Source organism: Phyllobates terribilis, unplaced genomic scaffold, assembly GCF_046119375.1.
Source record: "Phyllobates terribilis strain yellow unplaced genomic scaffold, ASM4611937v1 Scaffold_4__5_contigs__length_816908805, whole genome shotgun sequence".
Taxonomy (NCBI): domain Eukaryota; kingdom Metazoa; phylum Chordata; class Amphibia; order Anura; family Dendrobatidae; genus Phyllobates; species Phyllobates terribilis.
The window spans coordinates 27,091,270-27,114,652 of NW_027362764.1; the positions used below are offsets into that span (position 1 = coordinate 27,091,270).

Consider the following 23,383-nt stretch of genomic DNA (forward strand, 5'->3'; position numbering starts at 1 on the left):
TCCTACAGTGTCCTCACACTGTCCCCTCTCCTACAGTGTCCTCACTCTGTCCCCTCTCCTACAGTGTCCTCACACTGTCCCCTCTCCTACCGTGTCCTCACACTGTCCCCTCTCCTACAGTGTCCTCACTCTGTCCCCTCTCCTACAGTGTCCTCACACTGTCCCCTCTTCATTCTGTGCCCTCACTCTGTCCCCTCTCCTACAGTGTCCTCACTCTGTCCCCTCTCCTACAGTGTCCTCACTCTGTCCCCTCTCCTACAGTGTCCTCACACTGTCCCCTCTCCTACAGTGTCCTCACTCTGTCCCCTCTCCTACAGTGTCCTCACACTGTCCCCTCTCCTACAGTGTCCTCACACTGTCCCCTCTCCTACAGTGTCCTCACACTGTCCCCTCTCCTACAGTGTCCTCACACTGTCCCCTCTCCTACAGTGTCCTCACTCTGTCTCCTCTCCTACAGTGTCCTCACACTGTCCCCTCTCCTACCGTGTCCTCACACTGTCCCCTCTCCTACCGTGTCCTCACACTGTCCCCTCTCCTACAGTGTCCTCACTCTGTCCCCTCTCCTACAGTGTCCTCACACTGTCCCCTCTTCATTCTGTGCCCTCACTCTGTCCCCTCTCCTACAGTGTCCTCACACTGTCCCCTCTTCATTCTGTGCCCTCACTCTGTCCCCTCTCCTACAGTGTCCTCACTCTGTCCCCTCTCCTACAGTGTCCTCACACTGTCCCCTCTCCTACAGTGTCCTCACTCTGTCCCCTCTCCTACAGTGTCCTCACACTGTCCCCTCTCCTACAGTGTCCTCACTCTGTCCCCTCTCCTACAGTGTCCTCACACTGTCCCCTCTCCTACAGTGTCCTCACACTGTCCCCTCTCTTACAGTGTCCTCACACTGTCCCCTCTCCTACAGTGTCCTCACTCTGTCCCCTCTTTGTAATGTACTCTCATGCTGTCCCCTCTCCGTATTGTGCCCTCACGTCAAAAGGCTGCCCCCGAGAGACGTCTTGACTGTTGCCTCAGGAGAGATGCTCACCCCCCTCCCATAGCAAAAGCGGCCATATACTCTACTCATATCCACAGCTGCAGTCACTATTCTGCTGTTACATCCTCCAGTCACTTCCAGAGCTGCAGTCACTATTCTGCTGTTACATCCTCCAGTCACTTCCAGAGCTGCAGTCACTATTCTGCTGTTACATCGTGTCTTATCCTCCAGTCACCTCCAGAGCAGCAGTCACTATTCTGCTGTTACATCATGTCTTATCCTCCAGTCACCTCCAGAGCTGCAGTCACTATTCTGCTGTTACATTGTGTCTTATCCTCCAGTCACCTCCAGAGCTGCAGTCACTATTCTGCTGTTACATGTCTTATCCTCCAGTCACCACCAGAGCTGCGGTCACTATTCTGCTGTTACATCATGTCTTATCCTCCAGTCACCTCCAGAGCTGCGGTCACTATTCTGCTGTTACATCATGTCTTATCCTCCAGTCACCTCCAGAGCTGCGGTCACTATTCTGCTGTTACATCATGTCTTATCCTCCAGTCACCTCCAGAGCTGCTGTCACTATTCTGCTGTTACATCATGTCTTATCCTCCAGTCACCTCCAGAGCTGCGGTCACTATTCTGCTGTTACATCATGTCTTATCCTCCAGTCACCTCCAGAGCTGCGGTCACTATTCTGCTGTTACATCATGTCTTATCCTCCAGTCACCTCCAGAGCTGCGGTCACTATTCTGCTGTTACATCATGTCTTATCCTCCAGTCACCTCCAGAGCTGCGGTCACTATTCTGCTGTTACATCATGTCTTATCCTCCAGTCACCTCCAGAGCTGCGGTCACTATTCTGCTGTTACATCATGTCTTATCCTCCAGTCACCTCCAGAGCTGCGGTCACTATTCTGCTGTTACATCGTGTCTTATCCTCCAGTCACCTCCAGAGCTGCGGTCACTATTCTGCTGTTACATCGTGTCTTATCCTCCAGTCACCTCCAGAGCTGCGGTCACTATTCTGCTGTTACATCGTGTCTTATCCTCCAGTCACCTCCAGAGCTGCAGTCACTATTCTGCTGTTACATCATGTCTTATCCTCCAGTCACCTCCAGAGCTGCAGTCACTATTCTGCTGTTACATCGTGTCTCATCCTCCAGTCACCTCCAGAGCTGCGGTCACTATTCTGCTGTTACATCATGTCTTATCCTCCAGTCACCTCCAGAGCTGCGGTCACTATTCTGCTGTTACATCATGTCTTATCCTCCAGTCACCTCCAGAGCTGCTGTCACTATTCTGCTGTTACATCATGTCTTATCCTCCAGTCACCTCCAGAGCTGCGGTCACTATTCTGCTGTTACATCATGTCTTATCCTCCAGTCACCTCCAGAGCTGCGGTCACTATTCTGCTGTTACATCATGTCTTATCCTCCAGTCACCTCCAGAGCTGCGGTCACTATTCTGCTGTTACATCATGTCTTATCCTCCAGTCACCTCCAGAGCTGCGGTCACTATTCTGCTGTTACATCATGTCTTATCCTCCAGTCACCTCCAGAGCTGCGGTCACTATTCTGCTGTTACATCATGTCTTATCCTCCAGTCACCTCCAGAGCTGCGGTCACTATTCTGCTGTTACATCGTGTCTTATCCTCCAGTCACCTCCAGAGCTGCGGTCACTATTCTGCTGTTACATCGTGTCTTATCCTCCAGTCACCTCCAGAGCTGCGGTCACTATTCTGCTGTTACATCGTGTCTTATCCTCCAGTCACCTCCAGAGCTGCAGTCACTATTCTGCTGTTACATCATGTCTTATCCTCCAGTCACCTCCAGAGCTGCAGTCACTATTCTGCTGTTACATCGTGTCTCATCCTCCAGTCACCTCCAGAGCTGCGGTCACTATTCTGCTGTGACATCATGTCTTATCCTCCAGTCACATCCAGAGCTGCGGTCACTATTCTGCTCTTGCTATCTTCCCACCCTGCTGCATATTGAGAGTTGTATTATTCTTGGCAGTGAAATCCTCTAACCTGAGAGCTACCAGGAAAGTAGTGTATTTGTGGGTGCAGCTGTGGTTGTGACTGGAGTATAAGTGACCGTTTCCCGTCAGGACACATTACCTTTTGGTGTGAACACTGCCATGTACATGATTTTGTGCTGTGGAGCAGCAGCGGCTTCTTCTCTAGTTCTCCCCTGGTACAGTGCACACAGGAGACAATGTAGGTTCTCACCTAAGGTTATAGGATTCTCCCCAGCAGCACAGAGTATTTTAGTAGAGGGTCATAGAGTATTTCAGGCCTCGTATCATGCAGTCAGATTGATTCGTGTCTCTGTCGTCAGTTCCGCCAAGATTCATCAATAAGATGCGGAACGTTTACTTTGTGGAGGGAGAAGATGTGCAGTTCTCTTGTGTTATTGAGGGGGCGCCATACCCACAAATCCGGTGAGTGACCACCACCATCATCATTATACCATAGAACATTGTAATACAGGAGAGAAGGCTGATGGTGGCGCTGTTTGCAGGTGGTACCGAGACGGACATCTGCTGTCAGATTCCAGCAAACACCAGACGTTCGCCGAGCCGAGGAGCGGGACTCTGATCCTGGTGGTAAAGAGCGCGACTAAAGAAGACGCCGGACGCTACGAGTGTGAGGTGCGTGCCGTCAGTATACGCGGCACACTGATGGAGCGTGACGCCAAGTACATGGTATCACTGCCTCCCCGGCTTCTGAGGGGGTCGCACAGGCGTCAGCACACGCCCTGCACTATTAATAACTGTGTGTATACGGGTATACCACCATACTGTCACACATACCCTACATCATGCTGTATGGTGACCAGATATATAGTGCCGTATGTGACCAGATAAATAGTGCCGTATGTGACCAGATATATAGTGCCGTATGTGACCAGATATATAGTGCCGTATGTGACCAGATAAATAGTGCCGTGTATTGCCCAGATAAGTAGTTGCGTATGGTGCCCAGATATATAGTGCCGTATGTGACCAGATAAATAGTGCCGTATGTGACCAGATATATAGTGCCGTATGTGACCAGATATATAGTGCCGTATGTGACCAGATAAATAGTGCCGTGTATTGCCCAGATAAGTAGTGCCGTATGTGACCAGATATATAGTGCCGCATGTGACCAGATAAGTAGTGCCGTATGTGACCAGATATATAGTGCCGCATGTGACCAGATAAATTGTGCCGTATGGTAACCAGAGAAATAGTGTCATAGGGTGGCCAGAGAAATAGTAACATAGGGTGGCCAGAGAAATAGTGTCATAGGGTGGCCAGAGAAATAGTGTCATAGGGTGGCCAGAGAAATAGTGTCATAAGGTGGCCAGATAAATAGTGTCATATGGTGGCCAGATAAATAGTGTCATATGGTGGCCAGATAAATAGTGTCATAAGGTGGCCAGATAAATAGTGTCATATGGTGGCCAGATAAATAGTGTCATATGGTGGCCAGATAAATAGTGTCATAGGGTGGCCAGAGAAATAGTGTCATAGGGTGGCCAGAGAAATAGTGTCATAGGGTGGCCAGAGAAATAGTGTCATAAGGTGGCCAGATAAATAGTGTCATATGGTGGCCAGATAAATAGTGTCATATGGTGGCCAGATAAATAGTGTCATAAGGTGGCCAGATAAATAGTGTCATATGGTGGCCAGATAAATAGTGTCATATGGTGGCCAGATAAATAGTGTCATAGGGTGGCCAGAGAAATAGTGTCATAAGGTGGCCAGAGAAATAGTGTCATAAGGTGGCCAGAGAAATAGTGTCATAAGGTGGCCAGATAAATAGTGTCATAAGGTGGCCAGATAAATAGTGTTGTGTACTGCTTAGATAAATAGTGCCATATGGTGACCAGATAAATATGCCCATGTACTGCCCAGATAAATACGGCCATGTATTGCCCAGATAAATAGTGTCATATGGTGACCAGATAAATAATGTCGTATGGTGGCCAGATAAATACGGCTATGTACTGCCCAGATAAATAGTGCCGTGTGTTGCTTAGAGTGCCATTTGGTGGCCAGATACATAGTGCCGTACGATGGGCAGATAAATAGTGCCATATGGTGACAAGATAAATAGTGCTTTATGGTGACCAGATAAAGAGTGCCATATGTTGCCCAAGTAAATAGTGCCGTATGGTGCCCAGATAAATAGTGGCATGTGTTGCCCAGATAAGTAGTTCTGTACAGTGCTGACTGTTTCCACCAGCACAAAGGGGGCTCTTTTGATCCCGTGTGATTTCTGCTCCCACGCAGATGGTGAATAGACTGGGGTCTGCACGGAGTGGAGCGGAGCTCAATGTACAGACCGCCGCAATGATGGCGCAGGAAAGGAGAGGTGACCAGACCATCACCATCGAAGGTAAGACGCTGCTCCAAATGCTGCTTATCACTGATGACCTAGGGTAATGATTATGTGATTATACCGTCCTTTAATCCGAGTGTGATGGTATTATACCGTCATGTGACCTGGGGGTCTGCTGCATATAGGGAGGCAATTACATGAGTCAAATGTTTAATGTGAACTCCTGCTTGAAAAACTGTTTATGATAGTGTCAGGGGGCGAGACTCCATCGCCCCAGGACAATTACATAATTGACTGATGAGTGGTGGACGAGGCCGCGGATTCTTCCACCACTAGGCCAGTTATTAGGAAACTCACAGTGAGCGTATAGTATATACACCTCTGATACCAACGCATGGAATATATATATACCCCGGTACGGTCACTGCCAACTACACTACAACAAGAGGAACTACTAGCTGCCACCAGCAATCGTTTATATGGGCCAAATGGACGCCCATTACAGATAGCATATGGCTTCAGGGGTGCTTATAACAGAACAAGAGGAACATCTATTAAATTGTATATATTTAATCCGGAAAGATAGGCAGTGTTCATAAAAATATAGAGCGATGATACAAAATGGGAACAAAACAATACAGTATGTACAGTTACATGGAATAAAAGGGATAACAAAAGAAAAAGTACTAAATCTGATTACACAGAAATGTCTCAGAGCTTAGCGGAGGAAGGTACATATTTTTAGGAAGACTGACAGAACCACAGCAAGCTGTACCGTCCAGGACTGACAAATGACCAAAACCCAAACTGTATATTTTATTAAATCAAGGTTACGCCCACATATCTCGCCTTGATGAGCTCATATGGGGCGGATTGTGGGATGTGCTAGGTCTTTTAGAAGTTTATGAGATTCCCAACTTACAGGATATATTCACCCCTGGAGGTCCCAGGTGGTAGATATCGTTTTGTTTCATATCGTGGCTTTACCTTTTTATAGAGATGAAACATGGCATGGATAGCATCATCCATTGTTCCGATATTAAGTTGGAGGCGTTTCAATGATGTTATGATGTGAGTGAATGCATTATGTTCGTCCCTTCACTATGACACCGAAAATATTTCTCCCATAAATATTGGATCGATGCAAACCCCAATATTCATCACTGACCTCTGGCTCCAGAAGTCTGAGATAATTCCTTTGACCACAGGAAGTCCCTATACTACTTTGCCTCTGAGTATACGAATTCTAGGGCTGTTGTCATTAGATTTCCTGTGGTAATTACCTGTCCATTGAGGGAGGTCCTACCTCAATGGAGGTTGAAGTATCCGCTCTTTCTCATTTCCCAGTTATAATTAATCCCATGTGTTCTCTGTGAGGGTGATATGTCCCCTCGGAGATGTCTTTATGGATTTTACAAATTTTCTGTACAAGAAAGAGTACATGAGTGTGTGGAGGTGCCATGTCTGTGAGATCAGCGATGACATCATTGAGAATGCCTCCAATCTCTAGTGATGGATAGGCGGCATTCTCAGTGATGTCACCGCTGATCTCTGGTGATGGATAGGAGGCATTCTCAGTGATGTCACTGCTGATCTCTGGTGATGGATAGGCGGCATTCTCAGTGATGTCACCGCTGATCTCTGGTGATGGATAGGAGGCATTCTCAGTGATGTCACCGCTGATCTCTGGTGATGGATAGGAGGCATTCTCAGTGATGTCACCGCTGATCTCTAGTGATGGATAGGCGGCATTCTCAGTGATGTCACCGCTGATCTCTGGTGATGGATAGGCGGCATTCTCAGTGATGTCACCGCTGTTCTCTGGTGATGGATAGGCGGCATTCTCAGTGATGTCACTGCTGATCTCTAGTGATGGATAGGTGGCATTCTCAGTGATGTCACCGCTGATCTCTAGTGATGGATAGGCGGCATTCTCAGTGATGTCACCGCTGATCTCTGGTGATGGATAGGAGGCATTCTCAGTGATGTCACCGCTGATCTCTGGTGATGGATAGGAGGCATTCTCAGTGATGTCACCGCTGATCTCTAGTGATGGATAGGAGGCATTCTCAGTGATGTCACCTCTGATCTCTGGTGATGGATAGGAGGCATTCTCAGTGATGTCACCGCTGATCTCTGGTGATGGATAGGCGGCATTCTCAGTGATGTCACCGCTGATCTCTAGTGATGGATAGGCGGCATTCTCAGTGTTGTCACCGCTGATCTCTGGTGATGGATAGGCGGCATTCTCAGTGATGTCACCTCTGATCTCTGGTGATGGATAGGTGGCATTCTCAGTGATGTCACCGCTGATCTCTAGTGATGGATAGGCGGCATTCTCAGTGATGTCACCGCTGATCTCTAGTGATGGATAGGCGGCATTCTCAGTGATGTCACCGCTGATCTCTGGTGATGGATAGGTGGCATTCTCAGTGATGTCACCTCTGATCTCTGGTGATGGATAGGCGGCATTCTCAGTGATGTCACCGCTGATCTCTAGTGATGGATAGGCAGCATTCTCAGTGATGTCACCTCTGATCTCTAGTGATGGATAGGCGGCATTCTCAGTGATGTCACCGCTGATCTCTAGTGATGGATAGGCGGCATTCTCAGTGATGTCACCGCTGATCTCTGGTGATGGATAGGCGGCATTCTCAGTGATGTCACCGCTGATCTCTGGTGATGGATAGGCGGCATTCTCAGTGATGTCACCGCTGATCTCTAGTGATGGATAGGAGGCATTCTCAGTGATGTCACCGCTGATCTCTGGTGATGGATAGGCGGCATTCTCAGTGAGGTCACCGCTGATCTCTGGTGATGGATAGGCGGCATTCTCAGTGATGTCACCGCTGATCTCTAGTGATGGATAGGTGGCATTCTCAGTGATGTCACCGCTGATCTCTGGTGATGGATAGGCGGCATTCTCAGTGAGGTCACCGCTGATCTCTGGTGATGGATAGGCGGCATTCTCAGTGATGTCACCGCTGATCTCTGGTGATGGATAGGAGGCATTCTCAGTGATGTCACCGCTGATCTCTGGTGATGGATAGGAGGCATTCTCAGTGATGTCACCGCTGATCTCTGGTGATGGATAGGAGGCATTCTCAGTGATGTCACCGCTGATCTCTGGTGATGGATAGGCGGCATTCTCAGTGATGTCACCGCTGATCTCTGGTGATGGATAGGAGGCATTCTCAGTGATGTCACCGCTGATCTCTAGTGATGGATAGGCGGCATTCTCAGTGATGTCACCGCTGATCTCTGGTGATGGATAGGCGGTATTCTCAGTGATGTCACCGCTGATCTCTGGTGATGGATAGGCGGCATTCTCAGTGATGTCACCGCTGATCTCTAGTGATGGATAGGCGGTATTCTCAGTGATGTCACCGCTGATCTCTAGTGATGGATAGGCGGTATTCTCAGTGATGTCACCGCTGATCTCTGGTGATGGATAGGCGGCATTCTCAGTGATGTCACCGCTGATCTCTGGTGATGGATAGGCGGTATTCTCAGTGATGTCACCGCTGATCTCTGGTGATGGATAGGCGGCATTCTCAGTGATGTCACCGCTGATCTCTAGTGATGGATAGGCAGCATTCTCAGTGATGTCACCTCTGATCTCTAGTGATGGATAGGCGGCATTCTCAGTGATGTCACCGCTGATCTCTAGTGATGGATAGGCGGCATTCTCAGTGATGTCACCTCTGATCTCTGGTGATGGATAGGCGGCATTCTCAGTGATGTCACCGCTGATCTCTGGTGATGGATAGGAGGCATTCTCAGTGATGTCACCGCGGATCTCTAGTGATGGATAGGCGGCATTCTCAGTGATGTCACCGCTGATCTCTGGTGATGGATAGGAGGCATTCTCAGTGATGTCACCGCTGATCTCTGGTGATGGATAGGAGGCATTCTCAGTGATGTCACCTCTGATCTCTGGTGATGGATAGGCGGCATTCTCAGTGATGTCACTGCTGATCTCTGGTGATGGATAGGAGGCATTCTCAGTGATGTCACCGCTGATCTCTGGTGATGGATAGGCGGCATTCTCAGTGATGTCACCGCTGATCTCTGGTGATGGATAGGCGGCATTCTCAGTGATGTCACCGCTGATCTCTAGTGATGGATAGGAGGCATTCTCAGTGATGTCACCGCTGATCTCTGGTGATGGATAGGCGGCATTCTCAGTGATGTCACCTCTGATCTCTGGTGATGGATAGGAGGCATTCTCAGTGATGTCACCGCTGATCTCTGGTGATGGATAGGCGGTATTCTCAGTGATGTCACCGCTGATCTCTGGTGATGGATAGGCGGCGTTCTCAGTGATGTCACCGCTGATCTCTGGTGATGGATAGGAGGCATTCTCAGTGATGTCACCGCTGATCTCTGGTGATGGATAGTCGGCATTCTCAGTGATGTCACCGCTGATCTCTAGTGATGGATAGGTGGCATTCTCAGTGATGTCACCTCTGATCTCTGGTGATGGATAGGCGGCATTCTCAGTGATGTCACTGCTGATCTCTAGTGATGGATAGGCGGCATTCTCAGTGATGTCACCGCTGATCTCTAGTGATGGATAGGCGGCATTCTCAGTGATGTCACCGCTGATCTCTGGTGATGGATAGGCGGCATTCTCAGTGATGTCACCGCTGATCTCTGGTGATGGATAGGCGGTATTCTCAGTGATGTCACCGCTGATCTCTGGTGATGGATAGGCGGCATTCTCAGTGATGTCACCGCTGATCTCTAGTGATGGATAGGCAGCATTCTCAGTGATGTCACCTCTGATCTCTAGTGATGGATAGGCGGCATTCTCAGTGATGTCACCGCTGATCTCTAGTGATGGATAGGCGGCATTCTCAGTGATGTCACCTCTGATCTCTGGTGATGGATAGGCGGCATTCTCAGTGATGTCACCGCTGATCTCTGGTGATGGATAGGAGGCATTCTCAGTGATGTCACCACGGATCTCTAGTGATGGATAGGCGGCATTCTCAGTGATGTCACCGCTGATCTCTGGTGATGGATAGGAGGCATTCTCAGTGATGTCACCGCTGATCTCTGGTGATGGATAGGAGGCATTCTCAGTGATGTCACCTCTGATCTCTGGTGATGGATAGGCGGCATTCTCAGTGATGTCACTGCTGATCTCTGGTGATGGATAGGAGGCATTCTCAGTGATGTCACCGCTGATCTCTGGTGATGGATAGGCGGCATTCTCAGTGATGTCACCGCTGATCTCTGGTGATGGATAGGCGGCATTCTCAGTGATGTCACCGCTGATCTCTAGTGATGGATAGGAGGCATTCTCAGTGATGTCACCGCTGATCTCTGGTGATGGATAGGCGGCATTCTCAGTGATGTCACCTCTGATCTCTGGTGATGGATAGGAGGCATTCTCAGTGATGTCACCGCTGATCTCTGGTGATGGATAGGCGGTATTCTCAGTGATGTCACCGCTGATCTCTGGTGATGGATAGGCGGCATTCTCAGTGATGTCACCGCTGATCTCTGGTGATGGATAGGCGGCATTCTCAGTGATGTCACCGCTGATCTCTAGTGATGGATAGGAGGCATTCTCAGTGATGTCACCGCTGATCTCTGGTGATGGATAGGCGGCATTCTCAGTGAGGTCACCGCTGATCTCTGGTGATGGATAGGCGGCATTCTCAGTGATGTCACCGCTGATCTCTAGTGATGGATAGGTGGCATTCTCAGTGATGTCACCGCTGATCTCTGGTGATGGATAGGCGGCATTCTCAGTGAGGTCACCGCTGATCTCTGGTGATGGATAGGCGGCATTCTCAGTGATGTCACCGCTGATCTCTGGTGATGGATAGGAGGCATTCTCAGTGATGTCACCGCTGATCTCTGGTGATGGATAGGAGGCATTCTCAGTGATGTCACCGCTGATCTCTGGTGATGGATAGGAGGCATTCTCAGTGATGTCACCGCTGATCTCTGGTGATGGATAGGCGGCATTCTCAGTGATGTCACCGCTGATCTCTGGTGATGGATAGGAGGCATTCTCAGTGATGTCACCGCTGATCTCTAGTGATGGATAGGCGGCATTCTCAGTGATGTCACCGCTGATCTCTGGTGATGGATAGGCGGTATTCTCAGTGATGTCACCGCTGATCTCTGGTGATGGATAGGCGGCATTCTCAGTGATGTCACCGCTGATCTCTAGTGATGGATAGGCGGTATTCTCAGTGATGTCACCGCTGATCTCTAGTGATGGATAGGCGGTATTCTCAGTGATGTCACCGCTGATCTCTGGTGATGGATAGGCGGCATTCTCAGTGATGTCACCGCTGATCTCTGGTGATGGATAGGCGGTATTCTCAGTGATGTCACCGCTGATCTCTGGTGATGGATAGGCGGCATTCTCAGTGATGTCACCGCTGATCTCTAGTGATGGATAGGCAGCATTCTCAGTGATGTCACCTCTGATCTCTAGTGATGGATAGGCGGCATTCTCAGTGATGTCACCGCTGATCTCTAGTGATGGATAGGCGGCATTCTCAGTGATGTCACCTCTGATCTCTGGTGATGGATAGGCGGCATTCTCAGTGATGTCACCGCTGATCTCTGGTGATGGATAGGAGGCATTCTCAGTGATGTCACCGCGGATCTCTAGTGATGGATAGGCGGCATTCTCAGTGATGTCACCGCTGATCTCTGGTGATGGATAGGAGGCATTCTCAGTGATGTCACCGCTGATCTCTGGTGATGGATAGGAGGCATTCTCAGTGATGTCACCTCTGATCTCTGGTGATGGATAGGCGGCATTCTCAGTGATGTCACTGCTGATCTCTGGTGATGGATAGGAGGCATTCTCAGTGATGTCACCGCTGATCTCTGGTGATGGATAGGCGGCATTCTCAGTGATGTCACCGCTGATCTCTGGTGATGGATAGGCGGCATTCTCAGTGATGTCACCGCTGATCTCTAGTGATGGATAGGAGGCATTCTCAGTGATGTCACCGCTGATCTCTGGTGATGGATAGGCGGCATTCTCAGTGATGTCACCTCTGATCTCTGGTGATGGATAGGAGGCATTCTCAGTGATGTCACCGCTGATCTCTGGTGATGGATAGGCGGTATTCTCAGTGATGTCACCGCTGATCTCTGGTGATGGATAGGCGGCGTTCTCAGTGATGTCACCGCTGATCTCTGGTGATGGATAGGAGGCATTCTCAGTGATGTCACCGCTGATCTCTGGTGATGGATAGTCGGCATTCTCAGTGATGTCACCGCTGATCTCTAGTGATGGATAGGTGGCATTCTCAGTGATGTCACCTCTGATCTCTGGTGATGGATAGGCGGCATTCTCAGTGATGTCACTGCTGATCTCTAGTGATGGATAGGCGGCATTCTCAGTGATGTCACCGCTGATCTCTAGTGATGGATAGGCGGCATTCTCAGTGATGTCACCGCTGATCTCTGGTGATGGATAGGCGGCATTCTCAGTGATGTCACCGCTGATCTCTGGTGATGGATAGGCGGTATTCTCAGTGATGTCACCGCTGATCTCTGGTGATGGATAGGCGGCATTCTCAGTGATGTCACCGCTGATCTCTAGTGATGGATAGGCAGCATTCTCAGTGATGTCACCTCTGATCTCTAGTGATGGATAGGCGGCATTCTCAGTGATGTCACCGCTGATCTCTAGTGATGGATAGGCGGCATTCTCAGTGATGTCACCTCTGATCTCTGGTGATGGATAGGCGGCATTCTCAGTGATGTCACCGCTGATCTCTGGTGATGGATAGGAGGCATTCTCAGTGATGTCACCACGGATCTCTAGTGATGGATAGGCGGCATTCTCAGTGATGTCACCGCTGATCTCTGGTGATGGATAGGAGGCATTCTCAGTGATGTCACCGCTGATCTCTGGTGATGGATAGGAGGCATTCTCAGTGATGTCACCTCTGATCTCTGGTGATGGATAGGCGGCATTCTCAGTGATGTCACTGCTGATCTCTGGTGATGGATAGGAGGCATTCTCAGTGATGTCACCGCTGATCTCTGGTGATGGATAGGCGGCATTCTCAGTGATGTCACCGCTGATCTCTGGTGATGGATAGGCGGCATTCTCAGTGATGTCACCGCTGATCTCTAGTGATGGATAGGAGGCATTCTCAGTGATGTCACCGCTGATCTCTGGTGATGGATAGGCGGCATTCTCAGTGATGTCACCTCTGATCTCTGGTGATGGATAGGAGGCATTCTCAGTGATGTCACCGCTGATCTCTGGTGATGGATAGGCGGTATTCTCAGTGATGTCACCGCTGATCTCTGGTGATGGATAGGCGGCGTTCTCAGTGATGTCACCGCTGATCTCTGGTGATGGATAGGAGGCATTCTCAGTGATGTCACCGCTGATCTCTGGTGATGGATAGTCGGCATTCTCAGTGATGTCACCGCTGATCTCTAGTGATGGATAGGTGGCATTCTCAGTGATGTCACCTCTGATCTCTGGTGATGGATAGGCGGCATTCTCAGTGATGTCACTGCTGATCTCTAGTGATGGATAGGCGGCATTCTCAGTGATGTCACCGCTGATCTCTAGTGATGGATAGGCGGCATTCTCAGTGATGTCACCGCTGATCTCTGGTGATGGATAGGCGGCATTCTCAGTGATGTCACCGCTGATCTCTGGTGATGGATAGGCGGCATTCTCAGTGATGTCACCGCTGATCTCTGGTGATGGATAGGCGGCATTCTCAGTGATGTCACCCCTGTTCTCTGGTGATGGATAGGCGGCATTCTCAGTGATGTCACCTCTGATCTCTGGTGATGGATAGGCGGCATTCTCAGTGATGTCACCGCTGATCTCTGGTGATGGATAGGCGGCATTCTCAGTGATGTCACCTCTGATCTCTAGTGATGGAAAGGCGGCATTCTCAGTGATGTCACCTCTGATCTCTAGTGATGGATAGGCGGCATTCTCAGTGATGTCACCGCTGATCTCTAGTGATGGATAGGCGGCATTCTCAGTGATGTCACCTCTGATCTCTGGTGATGGATAGGAGGCATTCTCAGTGATGTCACCGCTGATCTCTGGTGATGGATAGGCGGCATTCTCAGTGATGTCACCTCTGATCTCTGGTGATGGATAGGCGGCATTCTCAGTGATGTCACCGCTGATCTCTGGTGATGGATAGGCGGCATTCTCAGTGATGTCACCGCTGATCTCTGGTGATGGATAGGCGGTATTCTCAGTGATGTCACCGCTGATCTCTGGTGATGGATAGGCGGCATTCTCAGTGATGTCACCGCTGATCTCTGGTGATGGATAGGCGGCATTCTCAGTGATGTCACCTCTGATCTCTGGTGATGGATAGGCGGCATTCTCAGTGATGTCACCGCTGATCTCTAGTGATGGATAGGAGGCATTCTCAGTGATGTCACTGCTGATCTCTGGTGATGGATAGGTGGCATTCTCAGTGATGTCACCTCTGATCTCTGGTGATGGATAGGCGGCATTCTCAGTGATGTCACCGCTGATCTCTAGTGATGGATAGGAGGCATTCTCAGTGATGTCACTGCTGATCTCTAGTGATGGATAGGAGGCATTCTCAGTGATGTCACCGCTGATCTCTGGTGATGGATAGGCGGCATTCTCAGTGATGTCACCTCTGATCTCTGGTGATGGATAGGAGGCATTCTCAGTGATGTCACCGCTGATCTCTGGTGATGGATAGGCGGCATTCTCAGTGATGTCACCGCTGATCTCTGGTGATGGATAGGCGGCATTCTCAGTGATGTCACCTCTGATCTCTGGTGATGGATAGGCGGCATTCTCAGTGATGTCACCGCTGATCTCTAGTGATGGATAGGCGGCATTCTCAGTGATGTCACCGCTGATCTCTGGTGATGGATAGGCGGCATTCTCAGTGTTGTCACCGCTGATCTCTGGTGATGGATAGGCGGCATTCTCAGTGATGTCACCGCTGATCTCTGGTGATGGATAGGCGGCATTCTCAGTGATGTCACCTCTGATCTCTGGTGATGGATAGGCGGCATTCTCAGTGATGTCACCGCTGATCTCTAGTGATGGATAGGAGGCATTCTCAGTGATGTCACTGCTGATCTCTGGTGATGGATAGGTGGCATTCTCAGTGATGTCACCCCTGTTCTCTGGTGATGGATAGGCGGCATTCTCAGTGATGTCACCGCTGATCTCTGGTGATGGATAGGCGGCATTCTCAGTGATGTCACCTCTGATCTCTGGTGATGGATAGGCGGCATTCTCAGTGATGTCACCGCTGATCTCTAGTGATGGATAGGCGGCATTCTCAGTGATGTCACCGCTGATCTCTGGTGATGGATAGGCGGCATTCTCAGTGTTGTCACCGCTGATCTCTGGTGATGGATAGGCGGCATTCTCAGTGATGTCACCGCTGATCTCTGGTGATGGATAGGCGGCATTCTCAGTGATGTCACCTCTGATCTCTGGTGATGGATAGGCGGCATTCTCAGTGATGTCACCGCTGATCTCTAGTGATGGATAGGAGGCATTCTCAGTGATGTCACTGCTGATCTCTGGTGATGGATAGGTGGCATTCTCAGTGATGTCACCTCTGATCTCTGGTGATGGATAGGCGGCATTCTCAGTGATGTCACCTCTGATCTCTAGTGATGGATAGGAGGCATTCTCAGTGATGTCACTGCTGATCTCTGGTGATGGATAGGTGGCATTCTCAGTGATGTCACCGCTGATCTCTGGTGATGGATAGGCGGCATTCTCAGTGTTGTCACCGCTGATCTCTGGTGATGGATAGGCGGCATTCTCAGTGATGTCACCGCTGATCTCTGGTGATGGATAGGCGGCATTCTCAGTGATGTCACCGCTGATCTCTAGTGATGGATAGGCGGCATTCTCAGTGATGTCACCGCTGATCTCTGGTGATGGATAGGCGGCATTCTCAGTGTTGTCACCGCTGATCTCTGGTGATGGATAGGCGGCATTCTCAGTGATGTCACCGCTGATCTCTGGTGATGGATAGGCGGTATTCTCAGTGATGTCACCGCTGATCTCTGGTGATGGATAGGCGGCATTCTCAGTGATGTCACCTCTGATCTCTGGTGATGGATAGGCGGCATTCTCAGTGATGTCACCGCTGATCTCTAGTGATGGATAGGAGGCATTCTCAGTGATGTCACCGCTGATCTCTAGTGATGGATAGGTGGCATTCTCAGTGATGTCACCGCTGATCTCTGGTGATGGATAGGCGGCATTCTCAGTGATGTCACCGCTGATCTCTAGTGATGGATAGGAGGCATTCTCAGTGATGTCACCGCTGATCTCTAGTGATGGATAGGAGGCATTCTCAGTGATGTCACCTCTGATCTCTAGTGATGGATAGGCGGCATTCTCAGTGATGTCACCTCTGATCTCTGGTGATGGATAGGCGGCATTCTCAGTGATGTCACCGCTGATCTCTAGTGATGGATAGGAGGCATTCTCAGTGATGTCACCGCTGATCTCTAGTGATGGATAGGCGGCATTCTCAGTGATGTCACTGCTGATCTCTAGTGATGGATAGGCGGCATTCTCAGTGATGTCACCGCTGATCTCTGGTGATGGATAGGCGGTATTCTCAGTGATGTCACCGCTGATCTCTGGTGATGGATAGGCGGCATTCTCAGTGATGTCACCGCTGATCTCTAGTGATGGATAGGAGGCATTCTCAGTGATGTCACCTCTGATCTCTGGTGATGGATAGGAGGCATTCTCAGTGATGTCACCGCTGATCTCTGGTGATGGATAGGCGGCATTCTCAGTCATGTCACCGCTGATCTCTAGTGATGGATAGGTGGCATTCTCAGTGTTGTCACCTCTGATCTCTGGTGATGGATAGGAGGCATTCTCAGTGATGTCACCGCTGATCTCTAGTGATGGATAGGAGGCATTCTCAGTCATGTCACCGCTGATCTCTAGTGATGGATAGGTGGCATTCTCAGTGATGTCACCGCTGATCTCTGGTGACGGATAGGAGGCATTCTCAGTGATGTCACCGCTGATCTCTAGTGATGGATAGGCGGCATTCTCAGTGTTGTCACCTCTGATCTCTGGTGACGGATAGGAGGCATTCTCAGTGATGTCACCGCTGATCTCTACTGATGGATAGGAGGCATTCTCACTGATGTCACCTCTGATCTCTGGTGATGGATAGGCGGCATTCTCAGTCATGTCACCGCTGATCTCTAGTGATGGATAGGTGGCATTCTCAGTGATGTCACCGCTGATCTCTGGTGACGGATAGGAGGCATTCTCAGTGATGTCACCGCTGATCTCTAGTGATGGATAGGCGGCATTCTCAGTGTTGTCACCTCTGATCTCTGGTGACGGATAGGAGGCATTCTCAGTGATGTCACCGCTGATCTCTACTGATGGATAGGCGGCATTCTCAGTGATGTCACCGCTGATCTCTACTGATGGATAGGCGGCATTCTCAGTGATGTCACCGCTGATCTCTACTGATGGATAGGCGGCATTCTCAGTGATGTCACCGCTGATCTCTGGTGATGGATAGGCGACATTCTCAGTGATGTCACTGCTGATCTCTAGTGATGGATAGGCGGCATTCTCAGTGATGTCACCGCTGATCTCTACTGATGGATAGGCGGCATTCTCAGTGATGTCACCGCTGATCTCTACTGATGGATAGGCGGCATTCTCAGTGATGTCACCGCTGATCTCTACTGATGGATAGGCGGCATTCTCAGTGATGTCACCGCTGATCTCTGGTGATGGATAGGCGGCATTCTCAGTGATGTCACCGCTGATCTCTAGTGATGGATAGGTGGCATTCTCAGTGATGTCACCTCTGATCTCTGGTGATGGATAGGCGGCATTCTCAGTGATGTCACCGCTGATCTCTAGTGATGGATAGGTGGCATTCTCAGTGATGTCACCGCTGATCTCTGGTGATGGATAGGCGGCATTCTCAGTGATGTCACCGCTGATCTCTAGTGATGGATAGGAGGCATTCTCAGTGATGTCACCTCTGATCTCTGGTGATGGATAGGAGGCATTCTCAGTGATGTCACCGCTGATCTCTAGTGATGGATAGGTGGCATTCTCAGTGATGTCACCGCTGATCTCTAGTGATGGATAGGCGACATTCTCAGTGATGTCACTGCTGATCTCTACTGATGGATAGGCGGCATTCTCAGTGATGTCACCTCTGATCTCTGGTGATGGATAGGCGGCATTCTCAGTGATGTCACCGCTGATCTCTAGTGATGGATAGGTGGCATTCTCAGTGATGTCACCTCTGATCTCTGGTGATGGATAGGAGGCATTCTCAGTGATGTCACCGCTGATCTCTGGTGATGGATAGGAGGCATTCTCAGTGATGTCACCGCTGATCTCTGGTGATGGATAGGCGGCATTCTCAGTGATGTCACCTCTGATCTCTGGTGATGGATAGGCGGCATTCTCAGTGATGTCACCGCTGATCTCTAGTGATGGATAGGTGGCATTCTCAGTGATGTCACCGCTGATCTCTGGTGATGGATAGGCGGCATTCTCAGTGTTGTCACCGCTGATCTCTGGTGATGGATAGGCGGCATTCTCAGTGATGTCACCGCTGATCTCTGGTGATGGATAGGCGGCATTCTCAGTGATGTCACCTCTGATCTCTGGTGATGGATAGGCGGCATTCTCAGTGATGTCACCTCTGATCTCTGGTGATGGATAGGAGTCATTCTCAGTGATGTCACCGCTGATCTCTGGTGATGGATAGGCGGCATTCTCAGTGATGTCACCTCTGATCTCTGGTGATGGATAGGCGGCATTCTCAGTGATGTCACCTCTGATCTCTGGTGATGGATAGGAGTCATTCTCAGTGATGTCACTGCTGATCTCTGGTGATGGATAGGTGGCATTCTCAGTGATGTCACCTCTGATCTCTGGTGATGGATAGGTGGCATTCTCAGTGATGTCACCTCTGATCTCTGGTGATGGATAGGAGTCATTCTCAGTGATGTCACCGCTGATCTCTGGTGATGGATAGGCGGCATTCTCAGTGTTGTCACCGCTGATCTCTGGTGATGGATAGGCGGCATTCTCAGTGATGTCACCGCTGATCTCTGGTGATGGATAGGCGGTATTCTCAGTGATGTCACCGCTGATCTCTGGTGATGGATAGGCGGCATTCTCAGTGATGTCACCTCTGATCTCTGGTGATGGATAGGCGGCATTCTCAGTGATGTCACCGCTGATCTCTAGTGATGGATAGGAGGCATTCTCAGTGATGTCACTGCTGATCTCTGGTGATGGATAGGTGGCATTCTCAGTGATGTCACCTCTGATCTCTGGTGATGGATAGGCGGCATTCTCAGTGATGTCACCGCTGATCTCTAGTGATGGATAGGAGGCATTCTCAGTGATGTCACCGCTGATCTCTAGTGATGGATAGGCGGCATTCTCAGTGATGTCACTGGTGATCTCTAGTGATGGATAGGCGGCATTCTCAGTGATGTCACCGCTGATCTCTGGTGATGGATAGGCGGTATTCTCAGTGATGTCACCGCTGATCTCTGGTGATGGATAGGCGGCATTCTCAGTGATGTCACCGCTGATCTCTAGTGATGGATAGGAGGCATTCTCAGTGATGTCACTGCTGATCTCTAGTGATGGATAGGAGGCATTCTCAGTGATGTCACCTCTGATCTCTGGTGATGGATAGGAGGCATTCTCAGTGATGTCACCGCTGATCTCTGGTGATGGATAGGCGGCATTCTCAGTCATGTCACCGCTGATCTCTAGTGATGGATAGGTGGCATTCTCAGTGTTGTCACCTCTGATCTCTGGTGACGGATAGGAGGCATTCTCAGTGATGTCACCGCTGATCTCTAGTGATGGATAGGAGGCATTCTCAGTGATGTCACTGCTGATCTCTAGTGATGGATAGGAGGCATTCTCAGTGATGTCACCGCTGATCTCTGGTGACGGATAGGAGGCATTCTCAGTGATGTCACCGCTGATCTCTAGTGATGGATAGGCGGCATTCTCAGTGTTGTCACCTCTGATCTCTGGTGACGGATAGGAGGCATTCTCAGTGATGTCACCGCTGATCTCTACTGATGGATAGGCGGCATTCTCAGTGATGTCACCGCTGATCTCTACTGATGGATAGGCGGCATTCTCAGTGATGTCACCGCTGATCTCTGGTGATGGATAGGCGACATTCTCAGTGATGTCACTGCTGATCTCTAGTGATGGATAGGCGGCATTCTCAGTGATGTCACCGCTGATCTCTACTGATGGATAGGCGGCATTCTCAGTGATGTCACCGCTGATCTCTACTGATGGATAGGCGGCATTCTCAGTGATGTCACCGCTGATCTCTGGTGATGGATAGGCGGCATTCTCAGTGATGTCACCGCTGATCTCTAGTGATGGATAGGTGGCATTCTCAGTGATGTCACCTCTGATCTCTGGTGATGGATAGGCGGCATTCTCAGTGATGTCACCGCTGATCTCTGGTGACGGATAGGAGGCATTCTCAGTGATGTCACCGCTGATCTCTAGTGATGGATAGGCGGCATTCTCAGTGTTGTCACCTCTGATCTCTGGTGACGGATAGGAGGCATTCTCAGTGATGTCACCGCTGATCTCTACTGATGGATAGGCGGCATTCTCAGTGATGTCACCGCTGATCTCTACTGATGGATAGGCGGCATTCTCAGTGATGTCACCGCTGATCTCTGGTGATGGATAGGCGACATTCTCAGTGATGTCACTGCTGATCTCTAGTGATGGATAGGCGGCATTCTCAGTGATGTCACCGCTGATCTCTACTGATGGATAGGCGGCATTCTCAGTGATGTCACCGCTGATCTCTACTGATGGATAGGCGGCATTCTCAGTGATGTCACCGCTGATCTCTACTGATGGATAGGCGGCATTCTCAGTGATGTCACCGCTGATCTCTGGTGATGGATAGGCGGCATTCTCAGTGATGTCACCGCTGATCTCTAGTGATGGATAGGCGACATTCTCAGTGATGTCACTGCTGATCTCTACTGATGGATAGGCGGCATTCTCAGTGATGTCACCTCTGATCTCTGGTGATGGATAGGCGGCATTCTCAGTGATGTCACCGCTGATCTCTAGTGATGGATAGGTGGCATTCTCAGTGATGTCACCTCTGATCTCTGGTGATGGATAGGAGGCATTCTCAGTGATGTCACCGCTGATCTCTGGTGATGGATAGGAGGCATTCTCAGTGATGTCACCGCTGATCTCTGGTGATGGATAGGAGGCATTCTCAGTGATGTCACCGCTGATCTCTGGTGATGGATAGGCGGCATTCTCAGTGATGTCACCTCTGATCTCTGGTGATGGATAGGCGGCATTCTCAGTGATGTCACCGCTGATCTCTAGTGATGGATAGGTGGCATTCTCAGTGATGTCACCGCTGATATCTGGTGATGGATAGGCGGCATTCTCAGTGATGTCACCGCTGATCTCTACTGATGGATAGGCGGCATTCTCAGTGATGTCACCGCTGATCTCTGGTGATGGATAGGAGGCATTCTCAGTGATGTCACCGCTGATCTCTACTGATGGATAGGCGGCATTCTCAGTGATATCACTGCTGATCTCTGGTGATGGATAGGCGGCATTCTCAGTGATGTCACCGCTGATCTCTGGTGATGGATAGGTGGCATTCTCAGTGATGTCACCGCTGATATCTGGTGATGGATAGGCGGCATTCTCAGTGATGTCACCGCTGATCTCTGGTGATGGATAGGTGGCATTCTCAGTGATGTCACCGCTGATATCTGGTGATGGATAGGCGGCATTCTCAGTGATGTCACCGCTGATCTCTGGTGATGGATAGGTGGCATTCTCAGTGATGTCACCGCTGATATCTGGTGATGGATAGGCGGCATTCTCAGTGATGTCATCGCTGATCTCTGGTGATGGATAGGCGGCATTCTCAGTGATGTCACCGCTGATCTCTGGTGATGGATAGGCGGCATTCTCAGTGATGTCACCGCTGATCTCTAGTTATGGATAGGAGGCATTCTCAGTGATGTCACTGCTGATCTCTAGTGATGGATAGGAGGCATTCTCAGTGATGTCACCGCTGATCTCTGGTGATGGATAGGCGGCATTCTCAGTGATGTCACCTCTGATCTCTGGTGATGGATAGGCGGCATTCTCAGTGATGTCACCGCTGATCTCTGGTGATGGATAGGCGGCATTCTCAGTGATGTCACCTCTGATCTCTGGTGATGGATAGGCGGCATTCTCAGTGATGTCACCGCTGATCTCTAGTGATGGATAGGCGGCATTCTCAGTGATGTCACCGCTGATCTCTGGTGATGGATAGGCGGCATTCTCAGTGTTGTCACCGCTGATCTCTGGTGATGGATAGGCGGCATTCTCAGTGATGTCACCGCTGATCTCTGGTGATGGATAGGCGGCATTCTCAGTGATGTCACCTCTGATCTCTGGTGATGGATAGGCGGCATTCTCAGTGATGTCACCGCTGATCTCTAGTGATGGATAGGTGGCATTCTCAGTGATGTCACCGCTGATCTCTGGTGATGGATAGGCGGCATTCTCAGTGTTGTCACCGCTGATCTCTGGTGATGGATAGGCGGCATTCTCAGTGATGTCACCGCTGATCTCTGGTGATGGATAGGCGGTATTCTCAGTGATGTCACCGCTGATCTCTGGTGATGGATAGGCGGCATTCTCAGTGATGTCACCTCTGATCTCTGGTGATGGATAGGCGGCATTCTCAGTGATGTCACCGCTGATCTCTAGTGATGGATAGGAGGCATTCTCAGTGATGTCACTGCTGATCTCTGGTGATGGATAGGCGGCATTCTCAGTGATGTCACCTCTGATCTCTAGTGATGGATAGGAGGCATTCTCAGTGATGTCACCGCTGATCTCTAGTGATGGATAGGCGGCATTCTCAGTGATGTCACTGCTGATCTCTAGTGATGGATAGGAGGCATTCTCAGTGATGTCACCGCTGATCTCTGGTGATGGATAGGCGGTATTCTCAGTGATGTCACCGCTGATCTCTGGTGA

The 23,383-nt window shown here is 50.1% G+C and overlaps 1 protein-coding gene across 1 annotated transcript in view; it reads left to right on the top strand.

Moving 5' to 3' along the window:
- Window positions 1-23,383, top strand: part of LOC141264608 (obscurin-like) — an 870,641-nt gene that overhangs the window by 70,857 nt on the left and 776,401 nt on the right. The window contains exons 19-21 of the mRNA XM_073676886.1: window positions 3,320-3,422; window positions 3,503-3,632; window positions 5,262-5,367. Coding sequence (XP_073532987.1) covers window positions 3,320-3,422; window positions 3,503-3,632; window positions 5,262-5,367 — 339 coding nt within the window. The remainder of the gene's footprint in view (window positions 1-3,319; window positions 3,423-3,502; window positions 3,633-5,261; window positions 5,368-23,383) is intronic.